The sequence below is a fragment of the Gallinula chloropus genome, assembly GCF_964237585.1.
Source record: "Gallinula chloropus genome assembly, chromosome: 9".
In the NCBI taxonomy this organism is placed as follows: domain Eukaryota; kingdom Metazoa; phylum Chordata; class Aves; order Gruiformes; family Rallidae; genus Gallinula; species Gallinula chloropus.
The window spans coordinates 4,187,363-4,206,245 of NC_140094.1; the positions used below are offsets into that span (position 1 = coordinate 4,187,363).

Here is an 18,883-nt window from a genome sequence, read left to right on the forward strand (position 1 = left end):
TCAGGAAGACTGAAATGAAACCCAACACAGCAACGCCAATGGAAACGAGAGCTATAAACACCAACGGTTTGACGCCCTGGCCGGCCGCCCGCGGGGCCCGGAGGGCTGGGGCGGGGTGGGATGGGGTGGGGGGACATGGGGCACCCACCCCATGGGCAGGGGAGCGGCACCGCCGCAGAGGGCCGGGGTGCCAGCCCCACAGGGAGAGCTGACCAGGGAAACCCGAGAAAAACCGCCAAACCTCAAACCTATTCTGCTTAAACCGTTGTTTAACATCTAAAGGGAGACTCAACTGGGACCCAACTGGGAAGATGGGGAGTAGCCCCCTCCCCCCCCCCCCCCAAAATACCCCCAAACCCCTTCAACTGCAGGTAAAGCCTGCGGCACCCCCTGCCCAGCCCGGACACCCTCCTCCGGGCTGGGAGCCAATGGACCAGCTGGGATGCTCCTCCATGGGCTGCGGGGCTCCCACATCATCCCACTCTGGTCCCCAGCACCGGCCTGGGGGGAGCAGGGGAGGGATGAAGGGGATCAGAGCCACCGCTCAGCATCACCTGCCCTGCTCCTGGGGAGTGTGGGGGGCACGTGGCCCCCACACCGGCTCCTGCCAAAGACAACGAAGAGCAGAAGAAAACTGGGTGGCCCAACACAAGCAGACTGCGGCCACACTGAGACCAGCGGGCGCCTCCTCTCCAACTGGGTAAAGTGGGATGGGGCGGGGGGGGGGGGGGGAGGGGGTGGGCTAACAGGGAAAGAAAACAAAACCCAAAACAACAGCTTTCAAACAATTGCTTTTTACAGTATGTACAGAGCCCGGCAGGCAGAGCATCCCGTACAGCAGCCCCTCGGGGCCGGGTGTGACGCGGGGACACGGACACACACACACACAACCGAGACTGATGGCCCCCCTGCCGTGCTCCCCCCGGCTGGGCAGCGGGGAACCGCAGGGCCAGAGCTGGGGCGGCCCAGCTGCTGCGGGGCCGAGGTAGAGCATCGGCCTGGGGAGAGCCGCTCGGGGCTGGGGTGGGCAGAGGACCAGAAAGCCCCTGTCCTCAGGTGCCAGGGAGCAGCCAGGAGCAGGAACCAGCTTCTGCCAGTGCCCGGTGCCAGGAACCCTGGCACAAGGCTGGAGCAGGGCCCGGCCTGGCCCCCATGAGCCTCTGGCCCTGGTCACGCATGTTCCTCGCCAGGCTCCGGCAGAGCCTGGGGAAACCGCCTGAAAGCAGAAGGTGGATGCAAAGGGGAGCCGCAGCCCTCGTCCCCCCACAAGCCCAGCCCAGCAGGATGCACTGCTTGGAAACTGGGGAGCACTGGCTGGGGTTGGGGGGACAGAGGAAAGGCTGGGGGGGGTGCGGGGAGGGGGGAACTGCAGAGTCACAGCTCAGAAACCAACTCAAAAGCCACAGACAGGAGCTTCAGGAGGTTCTGGACTGTGCAAGGCACTGGGGAGGGGGAAACCCTGGCAGCTGGCTGGGTGATGGGTGCAGCCCCCCAAAGCCCCAACCACGCAGAGGGGGTGGGGAGGACACAGAAGCTGCTTCACCCAGGCCAAGAGCAGCCCCCGGCTCCCCCCAACCCACTGCTCTGGCCTTTGCCCATGCGCTGGCAGCTCCTGCCCGCACAGGCCCAGGGCAGTGGGTGCCATGGGGCTGGGAGAGGGTGCACCCCAAATGCAGTGTGTCCCCCATGCCCCACAGCCCTCTCTGCCCAGGCTGATGTCCCCCCCTTCCCCCCTGGCTCGCACCAGCCTTCCCACACCGCCCTTCCTTTCCTGAGACTGCGGCTCGCCGGCCGGCCCGGCCCCGCACGCTCAGCCCAGCCTGGAGCTGGCAGGAGGCAGTGGCCTGGCCCATCCCAAGTCCTGTGGTGCTCAGCCCCATGGTGACGCTCAGTCCCATGGTGACGCTCAGCCCCATGGTGACACAGTGGCTCACAGAGACACGGCGGGGTCCCAAATCCATCGAGAAACCTCAGTGCTTCCGTTTCCTCTTCATACGCACCAGGCCAGCGCCGAGCCACCTCCATCCCCAGCGCCGGTGCCCAGTAGAATAAATATTCCTGCAGGTACCAGCTCGCCCGCTGAGCAAGGGGAGGGTGTGTGTGTGGGGGGGGGTCAGTGTGTGTCCGACGGTGGGGAGAAGACAGTCTGCCTCGGCTCGCGGCAGGAACGTCAAGCAGAACAATTAACACCATTCAACTGATGTCTAAAGGAGTCTCCGGCGCTTCCCCATGTGAGCCAGTCACATGTCTGGTACAGCCCAGGCGTCCCGGCGCGTCACGTCCTGCCACGACCCAAGGGCAAGTCAGCTCTGAACCCGCTGCACCCTCGAGGGCGCCCACCCGCCCTGGGCACCCATCCTGGGCCCCCCACCCCCACCCCACCCCAGCACATCACCCAGCGCACAGCGGGGCGGTGGTCACGCCGGCGGCCTTACCGGTCTCACCTCCGGGGAGGTGGGTACAGGGAGGGAGCAGAGCCTTGCTGGCTGGCAACGATGGCTGTGGAGGAGAGACCTGCGGAGGAGACGTGGTGTCAGGAGCCAGGACAGGCTCCCAGCTCCGCCGGGGAGCCGGGAAGCGCCGGAACACGGCTCTCACCTGTTGCATAGGGCAGGTTGTACTGTGCCGGCAGCAGCGAGTACCCGAGGTGGTGGTGGTGGTGATGTGTTGAGAGCAGGCGCTGAGAGGGAGAGGTGCGGGGCCGGTCTGAGCTCCTCTCCGCCCCGCCGGCTCCTCCGACGCTGCTACAGCTCCCGCTGCCTCCCACCACCCCGCAGCCGCCGCGGTCCCGCTCCTGAGACGTCTTCTCACTTATCTGGAGAGAAGACAGATGATCCACACAGAGGGACACCACCTGCCGCCCCAGGGCTGCCCCGGTGGGACGCTGCTCTCACTGCCCTTGCCCACAGGCTCCCCACCACGCTGCTGGGAGGTGAGGGGATGGCTGGTGACCAGCCCAAAAGCAGCAGGGCAGACACAGGTTTCAGGCAGCTTGTGACCTGTGGGATGGAGACAGCTCCTGCATCCCACCCATGAGCCCTCCCAGGGTTGAGGATAAGTGTCATCCGGTGGCTGCAGGGCCTGGAGGAGCCTCGGTTCTCCTCTGGGCCAGCCCTGCCCCATGGGGTTGTGCTGTGGGATCACTCCTCAGCCCCACATCTCCTACAAGCACCAGGATTGGCAAAAACCCCACCACAGGCAGAGCTGCTCGGGGCTGGCGAAGGGATGTGGGTGCCCATCCCACAGCCCATGCACAGAGCTGGACCAAGCCAGCGCCTTCCCCACACTCACCGTGGGCGACTTGCTCTTGTAGTGGCTGGCGTGCTGCTGCAGGATGTCCAGGGCCTTGGACTCCGAGCTGGATTTACAGCTCACGCTGGGGCTGGCTCGGGACTTGTCGCTGTCATCGCTGCCGGACGCTTTGCTCCCGTACGGAGAGAAGGAGTAGCTGGAGGGAAGGTATGAGCCTGGGGAGAGAAAGCAAATCAGGGCACCAGGAGGCTCTGGGCAGCACAGAAGGAGCACATGGCTCTGGGCTGGTCCCACAGCTCCCTACCTGGGTAATTCTGCATCATGACGGTGGGCATGGCCCGGTAGCTGGGGTGGTTGGGGTCGTACGACTGGCTGTAGGAGTAGCCGTGCATGTAGGGGATGTAGGACTGATGCTGCGTGAGGGGGGATGACACAGGGACGTGGACGCTGGGTCTGGGGTCCTTCCCCACCATGCGAGCCTCCTCGGTGGGGGTCAGTTTGCACTCAGAGCTGGTGCTCTCCTTCCCATCCTCCTTGGACGAGGCTTCTTTGCTTCGATTTCTTTCTTCCTTCAACTTTCGGTCCCTCTCCTCTTTCCACCGCTCGTCCTCTGTCTTGATGTCCGAGTACTTGGCCGGGTACACGTAGGTCCACATCCGGGGCTCAGCTTCCTGCAAGAAACAGCCCAACCATCAGAGTGGCTGCTTCCCCCAGCCCTGCCTCTCCCAAAACCAGCCTGGATTTGGAGGAGACCAGCGACTCCCTCACCCCCCTTCCCCGGGCTCTCCTTGGCCCACATGTGGCCTCCCAAAGGAACCTCATGGAACCTCATGGAGCCCCAAGGGAACCTCATGGATTCCCACCACAAGCATGGAGGACAATGCATGTTCTCTATGGTGACATTCCCAGCAAAACCATGGTGAGGGGCTTCCTCCAAGAGAAAGCCCACCCACTGCTGGGCGGGCATTACCTGTCTGTACCAGAGCACAGGGTCCACCTCTGCTTGCCGGCCGCACTCGGAGCCAGCCTTGGTCTCGGTGGGCTCCTTCCCAAGGTGGGTGGTCTCACTCAGTTTCACCTTGAGCCCCTCGGTGACCTGGCTGCCAGACAGCTTGGCCGAGTCCTCCAGTTTGGGGATGATGACAGATTTGGCCATGTCAGGACCTCCCTGGTCTTTGGCCTTGCTCAGCCCTGACTTGACGAGGTCCGTGAGGCTTGGAGCCTTGGTGAGGGTTGGGGGCATGGGCGGCTTTTGCTTCCACTCCTCTTTGAGCGCTGCTTCCCTCTCCTTCAAGCCCAGCTCTGTTTTCTTCTCCAGCCCTCGCTGCTGCTGCTGCTCCAGGCTCTGCCGCTGCTTCTGCTGCTCCTCGTACTGCTGGCGGTAGGCAGGGTTGGTGCTCAGGAGGTGAGCATGGTAGCCCTGCTCATTGTAGCCGTAGGGGGGCACGTAGGCGTACTGGTTGTAGTAGAGGGACTGCATGTACATGTTGGGACGCTGCTGGATGACCGAGGGCTGCTGGCTGGAGCCGCCGAGCTCCGACTTCTTCTCTTCGCAGCCTTCGCTCTTCACCTTCACCTCGGGGTTCTCCTGCTCCTCGTCCTTCTTGAGCTTCAAGGCCTGTGTCTCGGCTGCGGCCTGGCCGCCGGGGTTCAGGGGCCCCGGGCTTGCCTGAGGGTAGCCAGGGGAGTAGTAGGTTTCGAAGCCTTGGTAGTAGGGAGACTCTTTACTCTGTGGTTGTGGGGGGAAAAGAGCTTTTTTGGCGCCTTCCTTGACCAGCTGTTCCGGATCCTTGGCCTTCACGCTCTCCAGCTTGCCCTCCCCATCCTCCCCAGCATCAGAGATGTCCGAGTAAGCCGGGCTGTTGGTCTTCACCGAGCTCGCCTCGGCCCCGTTCTGGGTGACGACGTGCAGCGGGGTCATGGGCTGGGCTGGGTTGGTGTTCTCCAGCCTGCTGGCACCGCCGATGGAGGGGCTGGGGGCGTTGTCGGTGAAGCTGTAGATTTTATCCGCTTCAGCCTTGATGCTGGCGAGCCGGCTCTGGTGGGGGTCGGACGAGCCGTTGAGCAGCCCCTCGCCTTTCACCCCCAGCTCGCCCGATTCCCCCCGGAAGGGGCTCTTGCCTTCCTCAGCCCTGCAGGCTTTGCCAGGAGTCAGGGGGTTTTCCACCTCCTTGGGCTCCTTCTTCTTCTTATCCTTCTTCTTTTTCTCCTTGGAAGGGGTGAGGGCGGGGTTGACGGCGAAGGGCTCGCCCATCACTGTGGGCTTGGGCTGGATGGGTTTGAGCTGTGGGCTGTTGGGCATGGGCTGGACCACGGTGGTGGCCAGGCCCGCGGAGGATCCAGGGGCGGCTGTGGTGAGGGTGGCTGTCTGGAAGGTGTAAATGGGCTGTGGGGGGATGGCTGGAGCAATGGGCCTGGCTGACTTCAAGCTTTTGGAAGGGATCTTCTCCGGCTTTGCACCGGATGCCTTCTTGGACTTGTCCTTATCCACACATCGCTTCTCCAGTGAGTCGAAGCCATCATTGCTCGTCTCATCGGCCACCGAGGGACCATCCTCAGAGCCATCATTGGACAGAGCACCCGGGTCGGTGTCTCCTTCCCCACCCAGCTTCTTCTTGCAGGGGACCTTGGCGCTGAACTTGCTAGATGGGGAGGGACTGTGGGGCTCCATCAAACGCACCTTGGGGGTGGCTGAGCGGGCCGGGGAGAGCGAGCCCTTCTGAGAGGCGGCGGCGCCATTGCAGCTCGCCATGTCCGTGTGCAGGGCGGGCTCCTCGCCGTACTCACTGTCCACATCCGCCTCCAGCTTGCTGTCGTCGTCTGTGTGTGCGTGGGCCTGGTGGTACTTCAGCCCGTTGATGTGCTTGTACTTCTTGTTGCAGTTTGGGTGGGGACAGTCGATGAGGATGGGAGAAGGGCAGTTTCGGTCCAGCACGGCCGGTTCCACCTTGACGGCGGCGGGCGGTACGGCTGCCGAGCCCATCGAGTTGGTGCGGATGCGTTTGCTGCCCTTGGAGTCCTCCGAGCTGGAGTTGAGCTCCATGTCAGAGAGGGGTTTGCTCTTCCTCTTGGTGACGGACGAGGGGCTGGCCTTCACGTCCTCCGCCGTGCCGCCGGGCGGCGTGCGGTGGTCCGAGGAGTTCTGGCTTCCCCGGCGCCCTTTGCTGTTGGCTCCTGCCCGGGTCTTGCTGCTGTTGCTGGTCCCTTTGCTGTCCGAGGCGGCGGCCGTCTCGTTCACAGGGGTGTTGCTGTTGGGGCGCATGCGCTTGCCCCTGCCCCGGCCGTTGCGCATCTCCAGGTCGCTGGTGGGAGAGTCGCAGAACCTGCCAGGAAGGGGACAAAGAGGTTTTACTGGAGTGACACATCCGTGTCCCACTGCACGGCAGGGAATCCCCCCTCCCCTCGCTCCCAATCCCACCCTCCTACCGCTCCAGCACGGAGCAACCAGAGATCCACCAGGAAATGCTCAACCGTCTCCAGGATGAGCGGCTGTGGGGACAAAAAGCCATCTGGGTTGAGCAAGGAGGAGATGCCACCCCTGGGTGCAGCCCCACCGGGTGCCATGGGGACTGTGGGGGTGCTGAGATGGTGCTGCCAAACCCCGGTAGCTGCTTACCTGGGGGGTGCCCAGTCGTGCTGCGTGCAGTCCAGCAGCGTCCCCACGTACGTCTTGTTCCTCCACGTGACGTTGACCACCAGCATACCTGTAAGGTGAGGGGAGATGGTCAGCCAGGGGTCACCCAGTGGTGTCTTCCTCCCCCCCCCCCCCCCAGCCTTGGGTGCCAGGGTGAAGGCTGCTCTGCCCCCTGGGACAGGCAGGAGCGGGCACCAGAGAAAGGCGAAAAGGAGGAGTTGGGCTCTGGGGAGAAGTGAGACCCCAGGAGAGGTGATGATCTCCCCTCACCCAACCTCACCAAAACCCAGCAACCCTTGAGGGGCTGCAAGATTTGGGGTTGGGGGCTCAAGATCCATGGTGGCTCCATGTGTGGTTGGGCAGGGATGAGACAGCAATCCTGGGGCACGGGGGATGACGCAGACAGCCCCACCAAGGCCGGGGGTCCTGTCAGGAAGCTGCAGCCCCTGGCAGGGCTGTGCCCACCATGTGCAGCCAGGAGCCCCCTGGCTCCCTTGAAAGGGCCGTGATTGCCACTAGATGGCAAGCTGAGCTCGGCATCCCCACACAGGCGAGCACCCCGGCAGGAACCCCAACCTCGCAGGGGGGGCAGGACAGCCCTCGTGTCCCCCGGCTTTGCTTTGCTCCTGCAACCCCCAGAGCCCCGTCAGCACAGTAGCTCTGCCTGGAGAACCATCCACAGAGCCGTATCTCCTCTTCCATCATGGAGCAAAGGCACAGAGGGGTGGGAAAACTCAGTGGCTCCCAGCTTTTCCAGCCCAGCCTGGCTCAGGCAGAGGATGCAAGTGCTCAGCATCTCTCCTTGGAGGCGTGGCGGGTGACATCTTCCTCAGCATCACCCAGCTGTGTCCCCCCCATCACAAACCACTCTGGTTCTGATGTGACTGGTGAGCGGAGCTGGGAAACTCGTTTGCCAGGGCTGAGGAGTGCAGTGAGATATACACACAGCCACAGGAGATGGATGGAGCAGAGGGAGCCCGGAGCAGCTGTGCCTGAAGCACGTCCATAAATCTGAGCCCGCGGCCCCCGTGGTGCCGTGCCAGCAGCCAGCTGCGGGATAAAGCACGGATAAAATACAAGGTCGGACACACGGGTCTCCTTCGGGGAGAGAAATGAAATGTGGGTCTCCTCCTTCTCCTCCTTCTCCTCCTGGAACAGGCTGGGTGCTGTGGTGGGAGCAGGTCGTGGCAGACGTGGTGCCAGCCCCCAGTCGAGACCTCCGGCTCAGGAGGAGGTGAGGCCAGGTCCTGTCTTCAGAGAGGTGCCGGGAACCTGCCCCAACGCAATGCAGGAGACAACGAGCCATGAAACCAACTCTGGGATAGAGGGGGCTGCTGGTTCCAGGTCCTCACCCCTCAGGCCTCCCAGTGCAGGTCTCTGCAGCAGGTTGGGGGGAGCCTTTCCCCCCCCCTTTCCTTAAACCCCAGGACGCATCCCACAGCCCAACCTGCTGTCCCCAGGGCACCGAGTCCCCAGGGTCTGGGTGACCGCCGAGGGGCTGGCAGCCCCAAACTGGGTTCAACCCTGCTGTGCCACCAGCAAGGACCATGCAGCACTGGGAGGGGACCATGCAAGGAGCCACCTGAGGCCCCTGTGCAGCCAGGGCCACGCCACGAGGGACAAGATGTGCCACGGCGGGAGGAGATGGGAGCCAAAGGGGAGCAGGGAGCCAGGGCGCCGCCGTCCTTCCATCCCTCCCCTTCTCCCTGCCTTCCTGGCTGGAGCGCCATCCCCCCGCCACACACCAGCCTATATTTAACCCGCTGCAACCAATCATCCCAAATCCCCTCCTAATCCTCCCACAATAACCCAGGACAATTTAAACCCCAGGGATAGATCCTAAGCGGCTTTTTTCACCCGCTCCGGCGGCAGGATGATGAGCAGGCAACGTCCTCACGTCCCTCAGGCTGGAGATGCTCTCACAGAGAAGGGATCTCACCCAGGTAACTCTGGTGACACCTGGGTTTGTGGGTAAAGTGGCACCTTTACAGCTCTTAAGCAAAGGGCAGCATCCAAATCCGGGTGCAAACTGCTCAGCATCCCAGCCTGACGGAGCTGGGACACCCCCCTTTGGAAAGATGAAGCTCCAAGCCCATCCAAAACCTCAAAAGCCTGCTGAGAAACCAGGGTGCCAACACCCACAGTGAGCATGTCCAGCATGTGCCTCAACACCACACCATCCATCCATGATGCTACCAAGCTGTCTCCAGGTCCTCAAGCATCACAGGGACCGCGCGGGTGCCTGGTAGAACATCTCCCATGTCACCTCTCCAGCAAACCTGCATCTCCATGTCACCCCCCAGCAAAGCTGCTCCGGAGTTTGCCAGGAGTTTGTTGCAACGTGGGTCACAGTGTCTTCTGTATGTCCCCACCTGCTCCAGCGTGGGGCCTCTGCATGGGCTGCAGGTGGGGTCTCTGCTCCCCGTCCTCTTCCATGGGCTGCAGGGGGACAATCTGCTCCACCATGATCTTCTCCACAGGCCACAGGGGCATCTCTTCTGGAGCACCTCCTACTGCTCAGACCCAGGGCAGCACCGTGGTTCCTCTCACATTCCAATCCACCCCCCCAGCATCTTCAACCCTCGGTTAAGCACATCCCAGGGGTGCTGCTGTTGTCTCCAACGGGCTCAGCCTTGGTCAACGATGGGTCCGTCCCAGAGGTGGCTGGAGCTGGTTCCATCCAACATGGGGCAGCTTCTGGTGTCTTCTCAAAGGTGTCCAGGAGCAGGGGGAGACAGGATCCTTCTGCTCAACCACTCAGGGATGGGTGGTGGGCTTCTGTCACTGCTCTTCCAGCGGATGGGAGTGGCCTCTGATGCTGAAGCACGGAAAAAGCAGCAGGGAAACCTTCGGCTTGGGTCCCACCAAAGGACAGGGAGCCAGCCAGGCTGCGTCGGGGGGTCCCGGGGACCAAAGTGATGGTGGGAAGTCACAACACTGGGTGCTAATCCCATGGAACAGGCTTCCCACAGAATTTAGTCTGCCAGGACCTGCTGAACACACCCAGCACCCTCTGCTGCCCAAACCCTGCCCAAGCGCCCACCTTCAACAGGGTGATGAGGTCCTGACCTCATCCTGTGCGGGCCTGGGCACCACAGCACCCTCCCCACAGCCTGAGATTCACACAGAAGACACCTCCAGGATGTTGGGGACCACAGTGCCTCTCAAGGCTTGGTGGGACATGCAGAGCACGACCACAGCATCACAGCCCCAAGCAGCCCAGCTTGATGTCCCGGTGTGATGCCCCCAGAGAAGGGAGGCAGAGGAACCAAAAGCACCCCAGCTCCAGGGAAGCTGGGCACAGCATCTCCAGAACCTTCAGATAAAGATGCCCACCAACCTTGGGGGGGATTTACAACTACTTGTTGCTTTGGAAAACACCATCAAAGCCCATGAGATATCCCTGGTCCTGCTCCCGGCCCTTCAGCGTCACCCTAACACCTCGCCCCCTGTTCCTGGGTCTAAGCACCTGCAGCTCTGAGAAACGGGGTGGTGTCACCCCCTGATGTCCCAAAGCCTACCCATCAACAGTGCAATCTGGGTGCATCCTCCCCTTCAGAGCATCCCCAGGGGCAAAGAGCAACCGGAGTCACCGCCGACAGCTGCAGGTGACAATGTGGCAGCCTGTTCAACGTGTAGAGCCTGCAAATTTGGGGTCAGGTGTCCTTGCAGTCGTGGTAGAATCTCCTGGTCTTTGCCCTCATCCCCCAAAACCTTCCCCATCTTCTCCCAACCTACAGCATCTCTCCTGTTGCATGTGAGGACACATCCATGATGGCATCTGCAGACCCCAAGGACACTCACGCTCCACCACATCCTCAGGAGATGTTTGTGAAAGCTCAATCCAAACCCCTGGAGTGAGCCATGATTGGCCACAGGCAACTTGCTGCTGGAGGAAGGGATGAGGAGACAGGGTCTGCACACCCAATGTGGGTGTGATGTGACCCTTGGTTGGGTCACATCAGCACCAGCACCATGCCAGGAGGTGACGTGCTCCAAGCCAGGTGACACCAGCTCTATGGAGGATGGGTGGGGGAGACATGGCAGCTAACGAGGCAAACGAGCAGAGCGATCCCTTGAGATCCCATAACAGCTCCTGGAGACCAGAATCCCACCTCACAGGATGAGGGGAACTGCTGAGCTGGCTGCTCCCACCGAGGGCATCGCAGTAAAGCTCAAGATGGGCTTGGCAGGCGGAGAGCGTCACCAGCGCAGCCACAGAAGGGTCCATACAACCACTGCTGGCTGCTGGCAAGGGGGGACCTCAACCCACCACCAACCTGGAGCTGTGGTGGAGCAGATGGACCATGAACCGGCACCAGGATGACTGTGGAGGCAACAGTGGTCTCACCGTGGGTTTTCCAGAGCAGGGAGAGGAGGAAGCCGGTGTCTGAGGCAGAAGAGACGTCGTGAGGGTCCTCAGAGCTTCATGCTCCCATCTCAGAGGGGTCAGCTCCAGCATGTCCTTCCGAGGTCCCTCCAATGCTGCCAGGCTTTGGCTTTAGGAGCCTTTTTTCCCAGTTTCACACCCTGTGGCCACCCCAAACACCACATCCTACAGAAAGGGAGCTCTGGCTGAAGAACCACAAGGCCTTCCTCTGCTCACAGGTGCTGGCAGCACCTCAGCTGGCTTCGTAGACATGCCTTTGGTGTGACCTTCTCCTCTGTATCCTTTGGGCAAGGATGCTTGCTGCATCCCTATGCATTTTACGAGCTCCAGCTTCAGACAGTCAGGTCCAGCATCTCCTCCAGCATAGGAGGAGAGATGTTCTTCCAGGCACCCTCGACCCCTTTGCCCCCATCAATGATGGGAAGGCAGGAGAGAGACACCCAGCAAGAAGAAAGGACTGTTCCACCTGGACTTCTCACTTCTGGCCAGGAGCCAACACACTGAGGAGACCAGAAGCGAAACAAGGCAAAGGTGGGGTTTGTCTTCTGCAGAGCTGGCCGTAAAAGCCATCACCAAGCAGCAGCTGGTGGAGAAGGACCCTCTCCCATGTCACCGACTCCAGGCCAGGTGGGAGGGGAGGGTATTTTTCCACTCAGGGTGGTCTGGTGGTCCCTCCTGGCACAGCCAGGTGGGCACCTCTGTCCAACAGAAGCCTCTTAGGAGGTCCAAGCTCTCATCAGCTTCACCCTGCCCATGGGGTGTCCAGCAGTCCTGGGATTTTTCAGCCAACTCCACAGCTCCAGAGCTTGTGGGTCACAGGAAATCACACCAGGATGGCACATCCGTGGGGGCAAAGACCATGCAGAGGTTTCCTCCAAGCAGATCACCTCAGCAGATCCTCCAGCCCTGACTGCCCGCATGTTGCGTTTCCTTGTCCCCACCAGCAAGTTAAAGCTCAGAGAAGAGGATCCTTGGGTCTGGTTGTACATCATGGGGGCATCTTCCTGCCTTGGAGCAGCAGAAAGAAGAAAAAACCAACTGACAGCTCCAGGCTGCCTCAATGGGGATGAGTTTGTCCATACTGGACAGATAGTGAGGAGCAGAGGGTAGGAAGAGTGGAGGTCCCCCACCCCAAGCTAGCAGCCTCCCCCAGCGTGGTCTCTGCACTCCTCTCTTCCCAGTTCATGATGCTTTTCCCAACAGGAACAATTCTGGTGGTCCCCAGCTCCACATGGGGAGTCACAGCAGCACTCAGCCCCGTGTCAACTGCAGCTTCAAAACCAGTTTCCCAGTAGGGAGAGAGGAAAGGCAAACTGGGCTCATCCCCATCACTCCAAAGCACAGGGTAAGAAGGGACAACCCCAGCAGCAGCTGGTGTGAACGTGCGTTTCAGTTCAGCTTCCACCAGAGAGAACAAAGATAGCGAAGACCATCGCATGAGGAGTGGCCAGGGGGTCATGGCCAACAGCTTCGCTGCCTACACACAGCAGCGATGGGAGGGCAGGAGCAGACGTCCAAGAGGAGCTCTTGGCTACCAGGCAGAGGTGAACCATCATCTGACCTCCAACTCCGCTGCCCCTTCTCACTTTTAGGTTTCCAGGCTTCATTTCTGCTTCCAGACCCCAGCTGAAGCCAGACCCAAGGAGGAGGAGCTCACCCCGAGCCCCCTGAAGCAGAAACCTCCAGCATCCCAACGAGGCTGGAGGGAAGGCTGGGTTCCAGCCCTCGCCACGGTCCGCTGAGCCACCTATTCATCCCTGTGCTACTTGGCAGAACCCCAAGAGCAACGAAAGCCCATCAAAGGACCTGGGAAAGCAAACCAAGCTGTGCACAGACGAGACAAGCTCCGGAGGGAGGAGAAGAAAGCAGGTTCAATTGGTTTGGCAAGGAGACCAGAGCCCCATCTCCCACCGAGCCGATTTTGAAAGCTCTGCTGGGGTTTTTGAATCCAGCAGGAGATTTCTGCTGCTTCCCAGGGTCTGAGTGGTTTTGTGACAGGCCTGGGGGGAGCTGAGCAGAACCAAAGTCGCCCACGTTGAGTTCCCACGTGGGTCGGCACAGCCGTTCCGATGGTGCCTCCAAAACCAATCAGGTCTTACAGAAGGGCAGGAAACAGCAGCTCTGGTTATTGCCAGCTGGGCAAGGGGGTAACGCAACACATGGGGCTGATGTGAGTTTTGGCTGGACAAATCAAGGGCTCCTCAGTGGTCTCATCACCCAGATGATGTGGACATGCCCAGGACATGCCCCACAGCAGGGACACGGGGAGGAAGGGACTGCCACGACTCTGACACGACATCACAGGAGAAGAAAGAACTCTCTGGTGGCACTTACCATCCTCTGTCTCCTGCCAGACGATGCCCTCCAGGTTCACGCTGGTCCCGGGCTCGCAGGGGCCCAGGCACTCGGGCTCGGTGGCCAGGGCCACGTCGCAGGTGTTGACTCCCACCGAGCGGGTGCGTACCATGATCTGCTCGCAAGGCGACGAGATGTCATTGTTGACCACGGGGACAAGGAGGTGCAAGGGCAACACTGCAGGCGTGGAGACCGGAGACTCCATCTGTGGAGAAGGAGAAACACGCCGGTCAGCGTGGGGGAACACGGGGAGGAGAGCGAGTATCAACGCGCATCTGCATTCCTGGAGAACCTCAAGGCTGGCACCTTCTCCGTGCCTGTGCCAGCAGGCAGCTTGGGTCCCACACCCCGTGGCAGGAGAAGGATCTGGCAGGTCTCTCCCAGCCTGGCGTGCCCATCCCCACGTAACCCTGCGGAGCCGGCGCTTTGTAGTCGCGCGGATCACACCCAAAAACCCGTCCGCAGGAGATATCTGCCCTCCTGCTCACAGAGGCTGTGCCAAGTTCCTTCCCCTGCAGCTCCTGCCAGGGTAATCATCCTGGGTCAGGGTGGCTTTTGGCTACTGCTCTGATGTTAACCACAGCCAACGACTTTGGACCTGATGGCTCATTAGAATTTAAAAAAATTCAATTACAGGCTTCTGCTCAACTGGCAGGACAGGAGGAACAAGGAGCTCTCCCTCCAGCGCCCAGGAACACCAACATCCTCCTCCTCCCCGATCTACCCTGTGGCCAGCTGAAGGTGCAGGCATCATTGAGATCACGTCCCCCTTCTCCGTGCAAGCATCCAAGCCCGATCCATGGCTGAGCCAACCGCGCCAGGCACTGTCCTCTCCTTGCACATGGAAACCACATCTCCTGGCCAGAGCCGGGTTTGGAAAGCCAACGAGCCAACGGCGCCAAGTGAAACTCCAGCCAAGTCACCCCACGCTGACAAGCCAAGGTCCTTGGCGGCTCTGCCACGCTGGCAGATGCCAGTGGTGTTGGAGGAGAATGGCCCATGGGCTGAAGTTGCTGCTGGCCCAGGGGAAGGGTAAGGTGGAGACCTTCCTGTCCTTCAGGCTTCATCAGCCAAGCCAGCCACGGCTGGTGATCCCCTCCCCTGCAAAGTCATGAGGGTTTGCAGCAGTTTGGGGCCTACCTGCTCATCCTTCCTCATTGGGGTCTGATCCTGGGAAGGTATCAAATGAGGAGCAGCCCAAGGGAAGTAATGGAGCCATCAGTGAGCGCTCTGCTGGGTTTCAGTTTCAAGCAGGGTAAGACCCCTCCAAAGCACCCAGCACTACCCTGAGATGTCCTCCCAAGCCTCAGCTGAGTAGAGGTGATAACGCCAGAGAGGCACAGCTTGCTGGCCTCCGAGTGCAGACACGGACACCAGCCCACAACCGCTTCCAACCTTGCTGCTGGCTCTCCTTGGCCAATGCTGCTGACAGTCACCAGCTGGTCAGACTCCTTCCCTCACCTGATGCCCTGGTCCTGACTGGCTGCCAACATTACCTGCTCTTGTGCCTCCATCCTTCAAGCCAGATAAACAACTCCAGAAGTTCACCTGTCCAACCTCACCTTCCCATATCTGCAACAAGCGGCTGGAGCATCCTGTCTCCCCATCACCTCATGACCCCACAAAGCCTCTCCATGTCCTCAGGGACACAGACACCATCCACAAGCGGAGAAGGTGCAAGAGGCAAATCTCCAGGCAGAGGGGCTGAGAGGAGGACGTGGCATCTGCCCAGCAGCTTCTGCCTGCTCCCACAGGGCAGGCCACAGGCAGGGGACATGAAATCTGGAGACCTTCTGTCTCTGCAGAACAGCAGAAGAACACAGAGCGCCTTCTGCCCACACACCTGCAGCCCTCTCCTTGTTCTCCTGCATCCGTCCTCTCTCTGGATGGCACCTCCAGCCCTCCTCAAAGACCACCTGGGGGTCTCGAGCAGCAGCACCTAGACATCAGGATCCCACCTGCCAGCACCACAGCTCATGCTCTGCAGCTATTTCCCCCATGTGCCACTTCCGAGCTCCCACCAGCAGGACCAGCTCTCCATCCCCACCCACCTCCAAGCCTACCCCATGGCTGGTGCCCAGCTGCATCCCACAGGATTTGGGAAGGGTGGTTTTGGCTTAGACAATCCTGTGAGATGGGGGGGGGGGGGGGCTGCACTCCTGCTGATGAAGCACCCCCTTCACCCCAAACCACGGCAGCCTCATCCTGCACGCCGTGGCACACCCTGGTGCTGGAAGGAAGCGTGAGGCTCCTGGGAAGGGCCTGGAGAAAGCAAAGTGCAACCAGAGCCCATCTCCAGCAAGGAACCGGCTGGAGAGGAAGGAGGAGGAAGCTCCCCCAGACTGAGGGGGGCAACGGTGGTGATGGGGAGCAGCCCCACAGCCCCGTGGGTTTGGGAACCATCCGGCTTGTTCCCACTCGCCGGCAGAACCCACCGCGCGGCACAGGAGCGTTTAATTACAGCTCCAGCTCGGCTAATTATCGCCCGGTCACATCCGTAATCTGCACTACGCCACGGTGCATAATAAGCAGCTCGCTGAGATCTCTCTAACGAGCCAGGCGGCTTGAGGGGATTTCAGATCTCCCCCCCCCTCTCCATACTCCGTTCAGCAGCCGTGGGGAGACGGGGCGGCTCTCCTGCTCCCCCACCCAAAGCTCAAAAGCAAACCAAAAAGGCCCAGGGTGGTTCTCTGAGGGTGAGGGTCAGAACCCAGCTGGGATAAGCCAGAGGAAGAGGCACACGGATCAATCCCTGGACTCATCACCCTCCCTGCCCTGGCACGTGTCTCGTCCCTCCCCACCCCGTGGTTCTTCATCCTCCTGCTTTAGGGAGTGAGGGGCCAGGAGATCCATGCGCTGGTGGCTGGAGGGGGGAGCTGAGGCACCCCCAGGTACCAACGCGGACCCCCATCTCCCTCTGCCTGGCCAGCTACCGAGGGAGACACCAGCACAGGGACAGCAAGGTAGCACTCACACCCTCCAGCTGCAGCCTTCCCCATCTCCTCCAGCCATGGAGGACACAGCTCGAGGAGATCTCCCAACTCCCCAAAGCAAACCCCGCATCCTCCTGCCTCCCAGCTCCAACATGCTCCACCCCACCACCCCCAACCCCCTCAAGCAAACCACTTAACGCCCCTGGGCCCTAAATCCCCTTCGCAGGAGGAGAATCTCTTTCTCTTCCCTTGCTGGGGAGGCTCTAAAGATCAAACGCTGGCAGCGCGAGCGCAGCGGCTGCGTGCTCCATGCCAGAGGAGCTCGCATGGCTCGGGCAGCCCCCGTGGAGGAGTGACGCGGGGTGAAGCTTCCCCGTACCGGCGCTGGCCGTCCATGTCTGCCTGCTGCTGCCTCTCCTACTGAAAGGCCTTTGTGTGCCTGGCAGAGGCTTTCCCATCACGAGGAACGTGCTTCCACCGCCGAGGACAGAAGTGGAACGGAGCCAAGCGCCCAGGCAGCCGCCAGCCCCAGCCCTGCTCCATGGGGGAAGCGAGGCCGGAGCGCTGCCGACAGCACCCGCGATGCTGGTGGCGGGGAAAGGGCGCTGGGTGGCAAATTAAGAGCTGCCCCTCGTCACAGCCCACGCTGAAGATGGGATGGGGTCCCAGGAGCCATGGGGAAGGGGAGGGCAGTGCTGGGTGCTGGCATGGGAGACACAAACAAAGCAGCTCCAGCCATCTTAGAGCTGTGCCAGCGCGGCTTCGTTAGCGTCGGGCATCATTAACGGGGCATCGCGGGGGAAAGAGGGCACAGCAACAACCAACACGTACTGATTTCCATGGGAACTCCGAACCCGCCTGGAGCTCCCACTCCTGTTGAGGAGTAGTTTGGGTTCCTCCCTCTCATCAAGGTCAACCCGGCGAGAGAACGTGGTTCGGAGCAATTAAAGCCAACAGGGAGACCAAAAACCAAGAGAGGGGTGTGGGGAGGGTGGGAACAGCCACCTGGGGCAGGACACCTGCAGCGCTGCACCCTGGCTGCAGTGAGGACCTGGCAGTGGTCAGCACGAGACCACTGATGGATGTACCCCAGATACAGTTGTGCTCCCAGTGTATCCCCCAATTAAGGAGCCGGTTTTCTTCTAGAGAAGTATCCTTCAACTCCAATTTGTTGCTTCAGGCAACAAATGCTTGGAGTAACCCGAAAGATGGGTCACAACCCCTTAACTGCAACATGCCAGGAGACAAATGGGGTCTCCACAACCCCAGGTTGGGGTCTGTAGGTGCTTTTCAAACCAGGAGCCACCCTTACGTGGGCATTTTGGGGAGGCCCCACCAGAAGTCTGCCCCAGTCACTCATGGGCACGCCACGAAACCCAAAGCCGTGCTGAGAACCTTCTGAACAAAGCTCAAAGCCCCACACACCATCAAGGCACCACAGTCCCATCTGCTAATGCTGGAGGTACAACCTCCCACCCAAGCAGCCGTGAGGGGCAATCCGGGCGCTGCTCCCAGGCAGTGCAGACAGGTGTACCCATATCAACCCCAGGCAGGCAGCTGGAGCACCTCAAACATCACCCAGCAGGACCTCCAGCCAGCCAGCCAGCCAGCCACCTTCCCTCCCCAGGTATGAGTCTTATCTCAGGGCTTCGCAATCGAGAGGCGGTGGATGCCCTCTGCAGCCCTCTGATAAAGCCAGGAATAGCATCCACCACAGCAGACATGCTGGCACCAAGTCACCTGCTCCAACCACACACAAGACCATCAGATCTCCAGGGACAAAGGGAAGGAAAGTGCCTCTCGGAGTAGAGAGGTAGCGATGAGCAGCGATGAAAGGGGACAGCTGACCTGAGAGAGAAGAAGAAATCCAAGCTGGGACCTACAAACATCTGTCCCACTGAAGATGTGGTGTTGGGGGTCTTGGTTCACCTACCACCAACACCTCCACCCCACGGAGCAGCTGCACCAGGCTGACCTTCTTCACTGAGTCAAATGTGGGAAGGCACTAGGGATGTGTCTGGATCAAGGGAGGAAACACGGAGCCCAACCACACGTGTCTGAGCATCCTCCATGCTGACCAACCAGCCGTTGGCCCCTTCGTCAGTGCTGCTGCTCCTCATCACTGGAGTCATCCTCCCCTCTGGCAGTGCTGTCCAAGCAGGAAAGCTCTGGTGCAAAGTCTCCTTTGAGAGACATGCAAGCCATCTTCTGGGCTGAAAGCCATCACTTTCTCCACGGGAGCTGGCTTCCCAGCAAGGTCCCAGCCCTCTCCAACCTTCTTGCAAAGGACAGCTCAAAATCCCTGAAAGCCCCTGATGC

The 18,883-nt window shown here is 60.8% G+C and overlaps 1 protein-coding gene across 1 annotated transcript in view; it reads right to left on the reverse strand.

Moving 5' to 3' along the window:
- Window positions 1–1,765: 1,765 nt before the first annotated feature.
- The window catches only part of ZNF609 (zinc finger protein 609), a 41,438-nt gene continuing 24,320 nt past the window's right edge, over window positions 1,766–18,883 (reverse strand). The window contains exons 2-9 of the mRNA XM_084267958.1: window positions 13,611–13,836; window positions 6,869–6,956; window positions 4,223–6,575; window positions 3,557–3,923; window positions 3,292–3,467; window positions 2,599–2,815; window positions 2,436–2,514; window positions 1,766–2,282 (exon numbers count right to left, since the gene is read on the reverse strand). Coding sequence (XP_084124084.1) covers window positions 2,441–2,514; window positions 2,599–2,815; window positions 3,292–3,467; window positions 3,557–3,923; window positions 4,223–6,575; window positions 6,869–6,956; window positions 13,611–13,836 — 3,501 coding nt within the window. The 3' untranslated portion in view covers window positions 1,766–2,282; window positions 2,436–2,440. The remainder of the gene's footprint in view (window positions 2,283–2,435; window positions 2,515–2,598; window positions 2,816–3,291; window positions 3,468–3,556; window positions 3,924–4,222; window positions 6,576–6,868; window positions 6,957–13,610; window positions 13,837–18,883) is intronic.